The 18423-nt window shown below is 40.4% G+C and overlaps 1 protein-coding gene across 1 annotated transcript in view; it reads left to right on the top strand.

The window, feature by feature from the left end:
* slc16a2 (solute carrier family 16 member 2) overlaps positions 1 to 16035 on the top strand; it is an 89462-nt gene extending 73427 nt beyond the window's left edge. The window contains exons 3-6 of the mRNA XM_043705006.1: positions 1581 to 2031; positions 4431 to 4574; positions 12335 to 12563; positions 15649 to 16035. Coding sequence (XP_043560941.1) covers positions 1581 to 2031; positions 4431 to 4574; positions 12335 to 12563; positions 15649 to 15875 — 1051 coding nt within the window. The 3' untranslated portion in view covers positions 15876 to 16035. The remainder of the gene's footprint in view (positions 1 to 1580; positions 2032 to 4430; positions 4575 to 12334; positions 12564 to 15648) is intronic.
* The last annotated feature ends 2388 nt before the right edge of the window (positions 16036 to 18423 follow it).

Genomic DNA, 18423 nt, shown 5'->3' with positions numbered 1-18423 from the left:
ACGGGGAGAATGTGCAAACTCCACACAGACAGTCACCCAAGGATCGAACATGGGACGCTAGTGCTGTGAGGCAGCAGTGCTAACCACTGAGCCACCATGCTGCCCCAGTGTTCTTAGGATACTCGTACTTTAAGGACATTGGATACTGCAGTTTCTTTAACACTTTAAATGAATATAAGTTCAATGAAATAAGTACAGGAGGATGTTCATCTGTCAGTAATTAACAACTTTTTTGTTCTACTTGCATCTTGAAGGATAGTTTATCCTGCAATACTGGGTTAGGATTATCCTAGGACACCCTAAGACTTATAACTAAATGATTTAAGATAGTATTTGTTTATCATGTTAAAGAATAGGAATGTGATTTATCTTCACATCTTGGGTGGTACAAGGAGGTTGCAGATGTTTGGAATTGAATTTCTGTCATGTGCCTGGAACTGACTCAGAGAATGTCAGCTTGCTCCTAACCATGTACACTTTTTCCTTTTTCTTTTTCTTTTCCCAAACAAGAAAATTGGACAGCTGTTGAAATTTAAAAATTACAGTTCAGGATAAATATTAACTCAGAGGTGTTAATTATCCGTAGAGTTAAATGAGCTCCCTCACTTCTTCACCAAAGAGACTTTAATGTGTTTCCAGTTCTTCTGTACGGAAGAAGCAATGCTGAATGGAATAGTGATTAATCCAGCAGAATAAAACAATCCCAGGAACACAAGAAATATTAAAGAAGGGAAAGACCCCTTTCACCTCAAGTGCAGCCTCCAAGTTGAAAGTTCCGATTGTATCTGTCTTCACTACCTCATGGACAGATTATTCTAAATATTTTCACCATTTGATAATGAGTACCACCTAAAATATACACTAAATTTATTTTTCAGTAGTTTTAATCTATTATAATTTCCTTTTAGCCCTAGAATTCTAGATCAAAATACCTTACCTATTCCATTTAAGAATTTGTAAACTTCATAAACCAGCATTTCCCTCTCCTGACTCTGGTCTACCACTCCTTGCCTTTGTTTTATTTTAGACGTTGCCACTTACATTGGGAATTAAAGGTTTTCCGATTCATGTTCCAGGGAATGCAGGTTTAGAGGATTCTCATCATAGGAGCTTCTGATGGCAAATGAAAAAAATCACTGTCCACAGCAAAATATTTTAGTACATTGGCTATCATTTAATGTCTTCACCTGCTTTGTCTACTCTGGATTGTAGATTTTATTATCCTGTGCTGGAGTCAGTGGTGATTGTGAGGTGCAGTTAAGGGGTACACAGTGAAAGCAACATCTGATCATTTCTTTGCTTAAGTGCCTGAACTGATGTTTCCAATTTGGGGATTTTGTCAAAAAGTTACATGAATTCCCCATTTTGTGTATTCCTGGTTCAACAGGAGTAGGATCAATGGTATCAGTCTCCTCGTTTTCTCTTAAGTTGGATTTTTCCATTTAAGTAATTCTAAAAAATTAAATTCTGGAGATTATGTAAGTTCATCTGGGGAAGTTCTTAACTTGGAAAAGAGCAGATCTTTCAATGTGAGAAGTCAAATGATCTATTGTAACACACCATTCCATTGTCTTTAACAGGTCCCTGGAACTGAGATATTTCACCTATGGAATTCTGTTTGGATGTGGATCATCTTTTGCTTTCCAGCCTTCATTAGTCATCCTTGGCCATTACTTTAGAAGTCGGTTAGGCCTTGCAAATGGTGTGATGACAGCTGGTAGCAGTCTGTTTTCTGTCACTATGCCTTTTCTCTTAAAGAAGATTGGCGACACACTGGGTCTAGCTCATACACTGCAGATTCTCAGTGTACTCATGTTCATACAGATATTTTTATCCTTGACGTATAAACCTCTTTTACCTTTGCCCTCTGCTGGAGAAAGAAGTAAGCCTGGCAAAACAGAAGAACTGAAGTGCGTTCACCGATTTAAGAAATACCTAAATCTGAGAGTGTTCAGGAAGGTAACGTACAGGATTTGGGCCTTCGGGATCGCCACTGCTGTCTTGGGCTACTTTGTTCCATATGTTCACTTGGTAAGTGCAGCAGCTTTGCCAGTGTTTTTCTGTAATAAAGTATATAATCTTTTCAAAAATGGGTTTGCGGGCACAGGACTGCTACTCTTCTGCTAAATGAGATGAATGGCTCGCATCGCAAGTCAATGGAGTTGAGACTTTATTGTGAAAGTATGGTTCATTTCAAAGAAACCACAGCACAAAATGGATCTAAATGGGGATTTGTTGCAACAGAAATTATGTGACACCATTTGACTTTGCGTTGGCCGCAGTAAACCTCCAGCAGGTCCAAAGCAAACTCTTTGAAACCTTCATTTGTTGGTAACTGTTCCTTTGGTTGTTTGTTAACGGCCAAGATTTTAATAAGCATGTCAAGAATAGAGGACAGAATGTTATCAATAAGACAGTAACACGAAGGAGCAGAATTAGGCCATTTAGCCCATTGAGTCTGCCATTGTGCTAACAATGCCAGCTCTCAAAAGTTTTCAGGACACCCCAAAATACATTTACTGCCAAAGTAGTATTTTTCAAGTGTAGCTTAATAAACACAGTTGCTACTTTACACAGAGCAAGTGTCAGAACATCATTGGGACAACTGATCAGATAATATTCTTTTAGTGGTGCTTGTTGAAGGAGAAATGTTGATCTCTTTGAAGACTCCTTTGTATCCTCCTCGCACTTAATTTGCTCCCTTTCTTCATATCATCAGTAAATTTGACAATACTAGTCGGTGCCATGAGCCAAATCATTCATACAATTTGTAAATTGTCGAGGCCCCAACATTGATCCCTGTAGCATTCTAATAATTCCATTAACTCCAGCTTGTCAACTTCAAAATGATCCAGTTATCGTGAATCTCAGTTTCCTGTTCGTTAGCCTCTCCTCTATCCTTGCTAAAGCATCACCCCAAAACTAAAACCCAGTTCTCACAAAGGTTCACTGGACTCAAAATCTTAACTGTTCTTGTCTCCTCAGATATTACCAGTCCTGCCTTGTGTTTCCAGCAATTTCTGTCTTTGTTTCAGACCTGCAGTTCTTTATTTTATTTTGGGTATCTCTGTTGTTGGGTTTGCTTTAATGGAAAGATTGGATTTTTGATTGTGGACTGACATGGGTAAAAAAGAACTGTTTTAAAGGTTGTTGAAGGATCACTGCATGCTTTTGAATACAAGTAACCTGACAGTCATTGTAAGGATTATTTACACAGCTGCCAGTTCAAGCAGCAATAGGAAAAAGTGCAGACACTCTAGAACCAAGGGTGTGAACAAATGGAGATTCAGCCAGCAACAAGTAGCTGGTTGGTCTATGGACTTGTGCCCAGCTATCAATAACAAAGGCCTGTGAACAAAAATGTGATTGGTTTTGAGGTTGCTGAACAGCTTGGGGATGTGAACAAGATTAGATTGCCTACAGTGTGGAAACAGGCCCTTCGGCCCAACAAGTCCACACCGACCCTCCAAAGAGTAACCCACTTCCCTCTGACTAATGCACCTAACACTATGGGCAATTTAACATAGCCAATTCACCTAATGTGCACATCTTTGGACTGTGGGAGGAAACCCACGCAGACGCAGGGAGAATGTGCAAACTCCACACAGTCACCCGAGGCCAGAATCAAACCTGGGATCCTGGTGCTGTGAGGCAGCAGTGCTAACCACTGAGCCATCGTGCCACCAAATAGGGAGAAACCTTTAGGTCTCCACCAGCTCAGGAGCTCTGTCTGCTGTCTACAGTAAAAGCTAATTTTGAGTTTGAAGAAAGCCAGTTTATTTTACCTTCAGCAATTGCTGTAAGCTGCGACTTTTAACTAATAAGCCAGATAGATTTTATAAATTTGAGTCAACCACCAAACCAGTGACAGCTTCTGGAGAAGGAAGACTAAGAATCAGTTTTCTGATTAGCCCAAGGAAGGATCTCATCAGATCCTGTGAACAGGAACCACTTAACTGCTTTCCCAGTTTTCCCTCCATAAATAATCCCATTTTGTTTGTGTGTTTACACAGGGAGGTCCATAAAAAATTAGAGATTTAACTAGTAGAGTTATAGGCTGATGGTTGATAATTGTTTACATTAGCCATTTATAAATAGCAATTTGTAAATTGCTGTAAATTAGTACAATTAGTAAATTGTAATAAATAGTAATTCTTGTTAAGTGGAGAAACCTCGTTGGTGCTTTCCATCAATCTGGATCTAAAAGACAGCTAAATTGGGGAATTCTGTGTACTTTTAAAAATCTTCCACATTTTTTCCAGTTTGGTGGAAACAGCCATTAAAATAATTTTGCAAGTTTGAGGCAGGAGGTTGAGGGAACACCCACACTGGTTTTATCTTCCTGACAAAAATGGTCACTCCGTTTTTCAGATGCCCCGTGTTATCTTGTCATTATTCATTCTAACATTCAGCACATGATTTGGCTGTAGGTGAATTTTGTGAAAAAGGAGTTCAATGAAACTGATAGAAATTGGATCCTGCTAGTCTGCATTGGAGCCTCATCAGGTATCGGACGTCTGACCTTTGGGAAGATTGGTGACTGTATCCCTGGACCTAAGAAGATCTTCCTGCAGGTAAATCAATGTAAGCCAAAAGCTCCATTTTTGGGGAGAAGGTTGAGTTTGGTGTTTTATTCTGAAGTTGTATCTTTTTCCAATGTCCCATCCTTAGGGTGCTGTCCACACTTCCCTGTTGGTAATTAAATGAATTAATTATGTATTTATGGAATGGCACAAAAGCGTTTTCCTTTTTATTAAACCGGCCCAAGTTGAAGGCACATCAGCAACTGTCTGTTAAATCAGTCAGGTCAAAAGTGTAATAGGGTTACACCTCCCAAGACTAAAACAGGACAGTTACTCAGTGAAGAGGAAGAAATTGTTGTCACATCACAATGTGAATAGAGGCTCTTTGGCCCATCATGCTGCGCCAGTCTTCAAACATCTATCTATTGTTATTTCATTTTCCAGCACTTGATCCATAGCCTCTGCTATGGCATTTCAAGTGTCCATCTAAATACTTCTCAAATACCTTAAGGGTCCTGTCTCTACCAAGCTTTGAGTATAGGATTTGGGAGGTAATGCTGCAACTGTACAGAACCTTGGTTAGGCCACTTTTGGAATATTGTGTGCAATTCTGGCCTCCTCCAGATCATAGTCATAGATTAATAGAGATGTACAGCATGGAAACAGACCATTCAGTCCAACCCGTCCATGCCAACCAGATATCCCAACCCAATCTAGTCCCACCTGCCAGCACCCGGCCCATATCCCTCCAAACCCTTCCTATTCATATACCCATCCAAATGCCTTTTAAATGTTGTAATTGTACCAGCCTCCACCACTTCCTCTGGCAGCTCATTCCATACACATACCACCCTCTGTGTGAAAAAGTTGTCCACAGGTCTCTTTTATATCTTTTCCCTCTCACCCTAAACCTATGCCCTCTAGTTCTGGACTCCCCAACCCTAGGGAAAAGACTTTGCCTATTTACCCTATCCATGCCCCTCATAAGTTTGTAAACCTCTACAAGGTCAACCCTCAGCCTCCGACGCTCCAGGGAAAACAGCCCCAGCCTGTTCAGCCTCTCCCTATAGCTCAAATCCGCCAACCCTGGCAACATCCTTGTAAATCTTTTCTGAACCCTTTCAAGTTACACAACATCTTTCCGATAGGAAGGAGAACAGAATTGCACGCAATATTCCAACTGTGGCCTAACCAATGTCCCGTACAGCTGCAACATGACCTCCCAATTCCTGTACTCATTACTCTGACCAATAAAGGAAAGCATACCAAATGCCGCCTTCACTATCCTATCTACCTGTAACTCCACTTTCAAGGAGCTATGAACCTGCACTCCAAGGTCTCTTTGTTCATCAACACTCCCTAGGACCTTACCATTAAGTGTATAAGTCCTGCTAAGATTTGCTTTCCCAAAATGCGGCACCTCGCATTTATCTGAATTAAACACCATCTGCCACTTGTCACCTCATTGGCCCATCTGGTCAAGATCCTGTTGTAATCTGAGGTAACCCTCTTCGCTGTCCACTACACCTCCAATTTTGGTGTCATGAAACCTTTCCTCAAATTCCTCTGAACCTCCTGCTCCTTAACTTAAAATTACTTTCCCTGGTTGTTCAGCCTTATATTGAGGGGAAATGTTCTCCCTTTGTACCTTATCTATGCCACAGTTAATGTCTCCCCTCACCATAGAGTCATAGAGGTGTATAGCACAGAAATACATCCTTGGGTCCAACTCATCCATGCTAACCAGATATCCCAACCTAATCTAGTCCCATTTACCAGCACTTGGCCCATATCCCTCTAAACCTTTCCTATTCATATACCTATCCAGATGCCTTTTAAATGTTGTAATTATGCCAACCTCCACCAGTTCCTCTGGCAGCTCATTCCATACATGCCATGTGAAAAAGTTGGCCCTTAGGTTCCTTTTAAATCTTTCCCCTCTCACCCTAAATCTATGCCTGTTGACTCCCCGACCCCAGGGAAAAAAACCTTGTCTATTTACCCTATCCATGCCCTTCATGATTTTATAAACTTCTATAAGGTCACCCCTCAACCACTGATGCTTCAGGAAAAGTTCAAATCCTCCAACTCTGGCAAAATCCTTGTAAATCTTTTCTGAACCCCTTCAAGTTTCACAACATCCTTTCGATAGGAAGGAGGCCAGAATTGCACGCAATATTCCAAAAGTGGCCTAACCAATTCCTGTACAGCTGCCAACTCCTATACTCAATGCACTGACCAGTAAAGGAAAGCATACCAAACACCAGCTTCACTATCCTATCTAACTGCGAGTCTCCTTTCAACCAATCAGCTCTCTCTGCTCTAAGGAAAACAATTCCAGCCTGAAAGGCTTCATTAACTCTTCATTTACATAAAGATTTCCTGTTATGAATAAAGTATATTTTTGAAAAAAGCCTCCAGCCTCTCTAGTATCTCTTCATAGCTGAATTGTTGTTGTGCTGGCTTGGAGTACACTCACCCTTCATTGCATTGGATGTGATTAGCTATGAAGAGAGGTTGAGTCCGTTAGGTTTGTTTTCACTAGAAAAAAGGAGATTGAGGGGGGATCCTGATTGAGGTTTACAAAATCATGAAGGGTATAGACAGGGTGGATAGAGAAAAGCGTTTTCCCAGGGTGAAGGATTCAATAACGAGAGGTCATGCTTTCAAGGTAAGAGGTGGAAGGTTTAAGGGGGATACACGCGGCAAGTGCTTCACACAGAGGGTGGTGGAACGCGTTGCCAGCAGAGGTGGTAGAGGCAGGCACAGTAGATTCATTTAAGATGCATCTGGACAGATACATGAGTAGGTGGGGAGCAGAGGGATACAGATGCTTAGGAATTGACCGACAGTTTTAGACAGTACATTTGGATTGGCTCAGGCTTGGAGGGCCAAAAGGCCTGTTCTTGGGCTGTAAATTTTCTTTGTTCTTTGTGTATTCAGAACAAACAGAATATAACACTGTGACCTAAGCATTAGGGAAGTGTCTGAATATGCATAGTTCCAGTTTTCAATGGTTTAGTGATTTTAAAAACAATTTAACAGCCAATCATTAGACTCATTCAAGCAAGACTAGATTCAGTTATTGATTTAACACAAACTCCTTCCGGAATCTAAATCAATGTTAGAGCTTTAAAGCCAGTGTGGTGAGTCTGGTGGCTGAATGTTGCTTCAGGGAATAGTATGGTAAAGACAAAAGACAGATCAGCAAGTGAGATGACCAAGGAGGAGTTAGAGATTAAGGCCAGTAAGGGGCGAAGAGGAAGAAGAGACACAGAGAGATTATTGAACACAGCAGGACTGGTCAGCTGAAGTGTATTTGTTTTCATGTGAGGAGTACAGAGCTTTTACAGAGATGCTGTAGAGAGAGGGTCAAAACTGGCAGTTTAACATTGTGTGATTTACATGTTTCAGGTGAAATATAGAGATTTGTGAAAGGTGGAGGAAATAGTATACTGATTAGGGAGAATGTCACAGCTGTACACCTTGAAAGGCTTATCCAGTGAGGCCATATATGGAAAAATGTGAAAACAACGGGATTGTTGTGGTAGGAGATTTTAACTTCCTCTGTGTTGACTGAGACCACCTTCGTGCCAGGGATGGGGGTGGGATTTATTAGGTGCATCTAAAGAGTTTCTTGAAACGTATGTATATAGCCCAACCAGGGAAGGGGCCATACTAGACCAGATATTGGGGGAATGAGCCTGGTCAGGTGATCAAAGTTTCAGTACAGGAGCATTTTGGAAACAGTGACTATAAGTCTATAAATTTTAAGTCGCTGACAGATAAGGATAAGAGCAGTCCTTGGGTGAAAATACTAAACTGAGGGAAGGCAAACTATCACAATATTAGGTAGGCACTTCATCAGGAAGGGCTTTTGCCCGAAACGTCGATTTTGAAGCTCCTTGGATGCTGCCTGAACTGCTGTGCTCTTCCAGCACCACTAATCCAGAATCTGGTTTCCAGCGTCTGCAGTCATTGTTTTTACCCAATATAGAAAGTGAGGAGAGGGAGGGGTGGAGGGGGTGGCAGTTTGAGGATAAGTCCACATCTGGCATGTGGGAATCATTTAAAGGCCAGTTGACTAGAACTCAGGTGTGGCATATTCCAGTCAAAACAAAGGCGAAGGATGACAAGATTAGGGAATCTTGGATGACAAGAGAAATTGTGAGCTTAGTCAAAAAGAAAAAGGCATACATGAAGTTTAGGAAGTTGAAGTCAGACAGAACCCCCAAAGAATATAAATAAAATAGAACTTAATGAAGGGAAGAACTTAAACAAGGAGTTAGGGCTGAGAGGGGACTTCCTTGGCAGACAGGATTAAGGAAAATCCCAAGACATTTTATCCGATCATAAGGAGCGAGGATAACCAGGACAAGGGTAGGTCCCCTCAAGGATAAAGGAGGGAATTTATGCGTGGAGCTAGAATTGTATCAGAATTCACACAGGAGAAGGACATGGTGGATGGTGAGTCTAGAGAGGGCTATGTTCAATAAAGAAAAGGAAGGGTGTTGGGTATTTTGAAAAACATTAATGTAGATACCCAGGACCTGATGGGAAGTATCCTAGAATAATGGGGGAGGCAAGGGAGGAAATTGCTGGGGCATTGTATGGAATCTTTGTATTCTCTTTCGTCAAATGGGAGGTCCTAGAGGACTGGAGAATAGCTGGTGTTGTTCTTTGTTTAAGAAAGGTAATACGGATAATCAGGAAAACTACAGGCCCGTGAGCCTTACATCAGTGATAGGGAAATTATTGGAGAATATTTAAGGACAGCGTGTGGAAAAATGTGAACTTATTGTAAGGCCACTTAGCTTTGTGCAGGGAGGTTGTGGCTCACAAAAGTTGAGTTTTTTGAGGAAGTGATAGATGAGGGCAGGGGTTGGATGTTGTCTATATAGACTTTAGCAAGGCCTGTGACAAGGTCCCTCATGGCAAGCTGATACAGAAGGTGAAGTCACATTTGATCCGTGGTGAGCTGGTAAGATGGATAAAGAACTGGCTTAGTATTAGAAGACAGAACGTTGTGATGGAAGAGTGTTTTTCTGACTGAAGATCTGTGACCAGTGGTGTTCTACAGGGATCAGTACTGGGACTCTTGTTGTTTGTAATAGATATTAATGATTTGGAAGAGAATGTAGGTGATCTACTTAGTAAATTTGTGAACAACACAAAGATTGGGGAAGTTGTAGATTGTGAGGAGGATTCCAGAGGATACAGCAGGATATTGATAGTCTGGAAATTTTGATGGAAAAATGGCATATAGAATATAATGCAGACAAATGAGAAGAGATGCCTTTTGGAAAGTCTAATGCAGGAAGGAACTATATAATAAAGGCAGAACCCTAAGTACCATCAATACATCAGTGGTAGGGAAATTATCGGAGAAGATTTAGGGATAGCATGTGGAAAAATGTAGGTGTACAGATCCACAGTTCCTTGAAAGTGGCAACACAAGTGGATAAGGTGGTCAGGAAGGCATATGGCATGTTTGCTTTCATTGGTCAGGCATAGAGTATAAACATTGGCAAGTCATGTTGCAGCTGCAGAGAACTTTAGTTGAGCCACATTTGGAATATTGTGTAGAGTTCCAGTTGTCACACCTGCAGAAGCATGTGGAGGCTTTGGAGACGGTGCAGAAACGGTTTACCAGGATGTTACCTGGTTTGGAGGGTATTAGCTGTGAGGAGAGATTGGCCAAACTTGGTTTGTTTTCATTTGAGCATCAGAGGCTGAGCAGATAGAAGTTAACAAAATTATGATGGGCATGGATAGTATGGATAGAGACTTTTTCCCAGGGTAGAAATGTTAGTTACTAAGGCACATAGGTTTAAGATAAAAGAGGGAAAGTTTAAAGGAGATGTAAGAGGCAAGTTTTTTTTAATATAGAGTGACTGGAATGCATTGTCAGAGTAGGTGGTGGAGGCAGATACAATAGCAACATTTAAGAGACATCTTAACAGGGATATGAATAGGCAGGGATTAGAGGGATATGGATAGCACAGAGGCAAAAGGTTTGTAGTTTAGAAAAGCATCATGTGCCAGTGCAAGCTTGGTGGGCCAAAGGGCCTGTCCTTGTGCTGCACTGTTATTTGTCCTTTGTTCTGAGAAGCAAAGTACTCATTTAGTACTTCTGCCCTACCCTTTGCTTCAATTAACACCGTAACCCTGCTTGTTCCTTATGGGCCTCTCTCTATCCTTCATTAATGTTTTACTGATAATATGCTTGAAGAATCTTACTGTTTGTTTTAGTGCAGCCTACATCCTTTCCTCATGCTTCCTCTTAACCTTCCTTACTCCAGCCTTAGCCTGTCTCCTGTATTTGAGATACTCTTCCTGATTTCTATTGTATTATTATTCCAGTGGGCGTCATATACCTCCTTTCTCTTCCTTATTTTCTTATGATATCCTGAGTCATCCAGGGCACTTCAGCTTTGGATAATTTGTATTTATTTCTCATGTGTATGCATGCATTTATCTCTCTTTTGATATTCACCCATTTTTCACCAAAATATGTTTCCTATCAACCTGCTCCAGTTCAACTTCTGGGCTTCTAAAAATCTGCCCTTTTCCAGTCTGACATCTTAATCATTGACTGATTTCTTTTCTCTCCTTTTCTAATTCAATATGAAATCTTATTATGTTACGATTGCTATTTCCCAAATACTTCCCACTTTGACGTTCTCCACTCGGCCTGCCTTGTTTTCTGAGACCAAATTGAGCATAACTCCTTCCCTGGTAGGATCCAGAAAGTTCTCCTGCACACATTGCAGGAATTTCTCCCCTTATGTGCCCTGCACTTTACCTTTTTCCCAGTCTACCCAAGTGTAATTGAAATCACCCCAATTATCACAACCCTACTTCTCCTGCAGATTTCCATAATCTACCTAGAGATGGGGCTATTTTCCTTGAAGCTTTGGAGGCTGAGTGGTGAGCTTATAGAGGTTTATAAAACCATGTCGGGCATGGATAGGGTAAATGGATAAGGACTTTTCCCCAGGGTGGGGTTTTCCAAAACTAGAGGGCATAGGTTTCTCTAAATAGAATTTTCTACTTCCTCCCCAGTATTTGGAGGTCTGTAATAAATATGCGACAAGGTCACCACACCCTTCCTGTTTCTCCACTTTTAACTTTAAAGATTCTAATTCAGGAACTGCATCTCGTTCCAGGACAATGAAATTACCCTTAACCAAGAATGCTAAACCTCCTCCCTTTTTACCCACCCTGTTTTTATTAAAAGCCTTATAGCCTGGCATGTTAAGTATCTAGGAGAAAGTGAGGACTGCAGATGCTGAAGATAAGAGCTGAAATTGTGTTGCTGGAAAAGCGCAGCCCTTCCTGAAGAAGGGCTCATGCCCGAAACGTCGATTCTCCTGCTCCTTGGATGCTGCCTGACCTGCTGCACTTTTCCAGCAACACATTTTCAGCATGTTAAGTATCTGGTCCTGCTCTGGCTTCAGCCATGTTTCTATCAACGCTACTATGTCACATTCTCCCAGAGCAATTTCTGCTTCCAGTTCCCTAATTTTGTACACGATACTCAGTGTATTTACATATATACAGGTTAACCCTGCACTGACCTCTTTCTTGCCCATTGGAAGGTGAGTCTTTCTCTATTCATTCTCAACACTCAAACCTTCCCTCACTTCCTTCTCCATGTTCCTTATTTTCTCTCTTTTGCCCTCCCTGGGTCTTCCAAAAATAGGCCCATTAGTTAACCCACTCTCTTGCCTTACAAACTTGAATCCACCCGCAGTACACTATTTGCTTTCTCAGCCAGGAGATTAATGCTATTGTGTTCCAACTTTTAGGTGGCATCCTTTTGGATATTGGGGATTATGTCCATGATGATACCACTGTGCAAAGGTTTTGAACATGTACTTATTGTCTGTATTTTCCTGGGATTCTGTGATGGCTGTTTCATCACCATTATGGCACCTATTGCCTTTGAGCTTGTTGGACCTCAAGATGCATCACAAGCCATTGGCTTCCTTCTGGGACTTATGGCCATTCCCATGACTGCAGGACCACCCATTGCAGGTTAGTGACAAATACGAATGACATTTGTTTAATGTTTATTACTGGATAGAGATTAAAAATCATGGGAAATTGAGATCATGGATTAGAAAAACAGTATGTTAAATTTACTAGTATATGTTTGAAGTTCTTAATCCACATTTTTTTAAAACTTTAAATAATATCTTTGGATATTGTTTATTTAATCCAGTAATTCCCAGGCATATGTGATAGAATTCCCAGATTCTGGTTGAAAAGCAACCTATTCCACAATTGATACAAATCAGTGGCAAAGGACCAGAGCAAGATTTGAAACCACTTGAGTGTTTTGCACATTGCTTGTTCACATTATTAATCATTAAATCAGATTACATCTTAAATAGAATCAGAAAGTGCCACTCACCTTCTGAAAAGGAAAACTTTGGTTAAATTTGAGGTGGGATCCTTCATCTTATTAGCGCAGATTCCAGGGCACTATTCCCCATTTGTTCACACAGTTATTAATTCACAAATCAGTTGGTAAATCTTTAACTAAAGGTATTCTGGCAGGGGAGATGTTATGCATTTGATATTCATTGTAAAAATGTAGGGAAAGAACATGTTTATAATTTTACAACAAACAGAGATCAGTGCAAATTGCTCAAACACACATTCTATTTGCTATTGAAAAGCTTACTAAATTTAAGAATAATTGAAATTATGGAGAGGCATGGTGAGGAAGACCCTTTCACACAACACTCCAGCCTTGCAACCAAAAGTGAACCTGCTCCAAGAAAAACACAAGTAAACCCTGAACCCTGTAAGCAGCCAGATGCTCAGAGATCCATGTAACCAAAATATATGTTAAATGATTTTTATAAACTTTTGATTTATGTTAAGTGCCAATTGCATTTTATTTAAAGAATGATTGAAACAATTATATTTCAAAGTTCTGCAACTGGATTATTTTTAAATTGCAACTTAATTTACAGTTGAATACTGATATAGACAAATCTGTAAGGAACCAAGGCATACATTGCTGGAGAATCTGTGGAGAGAAAGCAGAGTTAACTTTTCTGGTCCAGTGACCCCCCTTCATAACTAATCTTTCCGCAGATACTGCCAGACCTGCTAAATTTCTCCAGCTATTTCTGTTTTATTCCAGATTTCCATCATCCACAGTTCTTTGTTTTATTTTACAACTTCGTAAGGAACTGTCTTCCTTGAATCAGATTAACGATGGTTCAGCTTTCTGGGGCTGGAAATTCCATGGTTGTGACAAAAGTGAAGCATTTTCAGAGAGGGGCAGAATCTGGGGCACTGGTTGGGTACACTGGAGTTGGATCCCTTCCAAAGTGCACAGTAAAATCAGTAGAAATGAGGCTGGCAGAAAGTGGATCCAATGTCATTCTGTTGCATGGTTGGAAATAAACAGATAATGACGGCTGAACCTAAACTGTCAGAGTTTCATCATTTAAGACCGACTTATACCTGACTTAACTAAAGAAATGAGGTACAAGTCTTGCTAAACCAGAATGGTAATTAGCAAACAGGCTTTGCAATGGAAAAAATAATTATTCATCAGTATTGTTAAAACAGAACTGTACAAATTGCCTTTAAGTGGAGAAATCCTTCTCCTCCCTTACCTTTGTGGAGCCATTATCATGAGATTCACTATGAGCACTTTATCAATAACTGCTTGTCAACCTCTCTCAGCTGAAATACTAAAGTTTGAATGGGAAAGGAGGGTACTGTTGTGGAGTAGAAGTGTTCCTACCTCAGGACTGGAAGGGTTGTGTTCAAGGTCCGTTCTATTCCAGAGGTCTCGCTGTAAAGTTCCAGTTTTATATAAAAAATGCTTTCAGGAGCTTTTATGGCACAGCAGTAGGATGTCAACGTCCAGGCCAGGAAATTTGGGTCCAAGTCCCACTTGCCCTGGAGCTGTGTCTGAATAGGGTGATTTAAAATAATTCTGTGTATAATCTTGTCACTTCAGCAAATGAATTGCTTCAGGAGATTATTTTAACAATTAAACAAATTGCCAATTTCCTATTGTCCATTCTTCACCACTGCCAAGAATTTCTAATTGAATGTCCAGAGATGTTATAAATATACACACACTCCAAGCTGGAGTGGTGGTCAGACTCTGTTCCAGTGTGCTATGGAAAACAGAACTCCCACTCAAACCTCCAGATTCTTCTTGAAAATTACACAGTTAGTTAAAATGGAGGAACAGCAAAGGCGATGGGAATGGTTTTGTGGAAACGAACACTGGGACCTACTCGATAGACGAGGTGTTGTACTTTGTGTATGAGTCCAGGCAGACTGAACATTTCAGTGTATGATGCACTTAAAATTCCAACCCTGCCTGAACATTTACTAACTAATGTTGGACCTGTGGAGGAATGGACAGAATGTCCCATGCATCCTCCTTGTGTTTGTTGAAAGAACTAGCCTCCATGCAAAGTCCTTTAGTTTAATTTAGAATTCATCTTATGGGCAAAAACAACCTAAATTGCAGGAGGGAGTTCCCAGTGCTGTATAGTTTTAATACTCATGTAACTGTAAGCAGTGGGAACCCAGAATATGGTCTGGGAACTTCCCTGGTGGGGCTTACTAGGTGAATCACATGAGCCACTCCCCAAAACTCTATTTCCAGAAGACTTATGTTTCCTTTGAGGCTGTTTCACCTTTTACATGGGATTATAATGTATACTATTATAAACAATGTGTGGTTAGACTGTTTCAAGTCATTTTAGATTGAGCTGAGATTATTGACCAAATTAGTCCATGGAAAAAGGTGTTTGTCTTGCATGAATATGATCATGCTTTTTGGAAAATCTTTATAGCTCGACAGATGCATTTTCTGAAGTTTGCATTAAATTGAAAATCAGTCAGTCTGTTTACATCCAATTCAGCACTATGGAGAGAAATGGGAAATTCATATTAATATTAATTTAGATCTCTACAAGTTCCTTCCGCTCAAGCATTAAAGAAATTGCTTGACTAAAGTATTGTCAAAGTTATGTATTTCCAGGTCAAGTAATGGCATATTAAATTTAAGCTGCAGCTTTGATAGTGGGAGTTTAATACTAATACACCTAACTTCTGGTCTTTTTACTCCATGCAGGAATTCTCTATGATCACTTTCATAACTATCGAATGGCCTTTTACTTAGCTGGAATTCCGCCGATTATTGGGGGATCAGTCTTGTTCTTTATCCCTATAATCCACAACCGAATTCGCAAGAGGCAAGAGAAAGAAGAGCCCGGCACTGACAGGATGTTGTTAGCTTCTGAAAACGTATTCAACGGGGACATGCTTCCCAGCAACTCAAATGCAGAAGTGTCTGCATAGACAATGTCGCCATGCTGTTCTCTCCTACATTCCAGTATGGATCCTTACCAGCACAAACAGTGATAGAGGCCTACAGCACAGAAACAGACCCCTTGGTCCAACCACTCCATGCTCACTGTAATCTCAAACTAAACTACTCCCACCTGCCTGTGCTTGGCTCACGTCCTCCAAACACTTCTTATTCATGTACTTATCCAAATGTCTTTTAAATGTCCCTGTCTACCTGTACCTGCATCTACCACTTCCTCTGAAAGTTCATTCCGTACACAATTTACACTGTCTGTGTAAAAAAAAAAGTTCCTCATATCTTTTTAAAATCTTATTCCTCTCACCTTAGCCTTGAAATCCTCCATCCTAGGGAAAAAAACTTTCTATTCACCTTATCTATACATATGATTTTATACACCTCTCAACCTCTTATGCTCCATTTAAAAGAAAGTCCCAATCTATCCACCTCTCCTTATAACTCAAATCCTTCATTCCCAGCGACATTCTGGTAAACCGTTTCTGAACCTTCTCCAGTTTAATAGTATCCTTCCTAAAGCAGGGTGACCAGAATTGGAAACAGTACTCTAGAAGAGCCTCACCACCTCACCGTAATATTCCATCTCCTATACTCAAAGGTATGAGCAATGAAGGCAAGTGTGTTAAATGCCTTCTTAACCACCCTGTCTACATGTGATACAAACTTCAAAGAATTATGTACCTGAACCCTTAGGTCTCTCTGTTCTACAATACTGCTCAGGGCCTTACTTTTAATTGTATAAGTATGGCCTGTGTTTGTTTTACCAAAATTCATTTATTTGTATTTATTCAAATTAAACTCCATTTGCCACTCCTCAGTCCATTGACCCAGTTGATCAAGAGCCCTTTGCAACCTTGTCCACCATTCCACCAATCTTGGTGTCATCCACAAACTTACTAACCATGCCTTCTGTATTCTCTTGTAAATCATTTGTATACATGACAAACAAACGTGAACCTCGCACAAATCCCTCTGGAACACCGCCGTTAACAGATCTCCAATCTGTAAAACAACATTCCACCACCAATCTCTCTCCTGCCGTCAAGCCAGTTTTGTGTCCAGTGGCAAGATCTCCCTCAATTCTATGTGATCTGACTTTACTAATTAATCTACCATGTGGAACCCTTTCAAAGGCTTTACTAAATTCCAAGTAAACAACATCTACCACTCTGCCCTCATCAATCTTAGTTACTTCCTCAAAAACCTCATTTGAATGCTTTAAAACCACTTTTTTGCACATGTGTAACATTAGAATGAGTTCTTAGAATAAGATAATGTGCTAGATTTTGAAGTAACTCCACATAGTCTGGATTCCCATCACCAAGTCACCCTTTATTTACACACACACACTTTCTCTCTCGTCCAGCCTCCTCCGAGCCAGCTCTCTGACACTCCTGTTTATTTTTTTTTATTTTATTTTTCCCCCACACTACCGCTTAATTATTTATTTTTGGCTTATTTTTTTCCCAGCACCCAAATCTCCTGGGCTTTTTCCCCCCCACACTACCACCTAACTGCAGTCGTGCTTATTTTTTCCCCAGCAACCATGTTGTGTGTGTGCATGTGTGAGACACAGTGAGAGACGCAAGGTGTACGCATCTTTATTCAATTTCCACCACCAGGAAGATAGGAAAACACCCGAGTGGCTAGTGACAAGCAGTGCTCTTCACATCAAAGGGCAATGCTGTGTGATCAAACAGTGAAGGGGAGGGCAGGGACTAAATCAAAATAGAGTTGGAGGGGGAAATAATGCACTCCTTGAACAGGGTGTTGGTGGAGACCGCGTGCTCCTTTTCCAGAGACAACTCTTTTTTTTATTTTTAATTTTTTTAATTTAACCCACAACTCCTGTTTATATGTCAGTCAGGGCTTCCTGACTGGACATAAGCAATAGTCCCAATCAGGCAACTCATATTTTATGAGGTCTATGTGGCTGACCTCATTTCAGTCAGTACAGGTTTGTGCCTGGATCTTAAAGTGCCATATCAAATTTTGTTATAGACCAGTTGCTCTGATTGCATTTCAACACAATAATTTCAACTAGGCAAGTACATGATAATCTGTGTAGAATTTACAGAGCTACAATCACCTAGTTCCTTTTAATGTCATTGGTGCATAATCATAAAAAAAAATTCAGTCCTTTTCTCTTTAGCAGGAGCTTTTAAGATTAACAAGTGCTCACGATTGTACACAAGGAAAAGCTGAATGAAAATAAAAATAGTCTTACCTTAATTGGGAATTGGTGATATCCCTTCCCAACTTTTAGGATTAAGACCGGCAACAGTGCAAAATTATTAAAAATAGTAAAATTTGATCATTGAAGACTCTTAGTCAAATGCTTATTGTTCTGCCTACTTTGTGGTGATCAATTCCTAAGGGATAGCATTCAGAGGACTGGGCACATCGATGAAGCATTACTGCTTCCATTTGATTGCATCATATTGACCAATAATGCCAATTGATCCAGGCAACTACTGTTATGGCTCCTCCAGTGTGTGGAACATAAGAATAAATAAAAGATCT

Source organism: Chiloscyllium plagiosum, chromosome 15 (genome assembly GCF_004010195.1).
Source record: "Chiloscyllium plagiosum isolate BGI_BamShark_2017 chromosome 15, ASM401019v2, whole genome shotgun sequence".
In the NCBI taxonomy this organism is placed as follows: domain Eukaryota; kingdom Metazoa; phylum Chordata; class Chondrichthyes; order Orectolobiformes; family Hemiscylliidae; genus Chiloscyllium; species Chiloscyllium plagiosum.
This window is presented reverse-complemented; position numbering and strand designations above follow the sequence as displayed.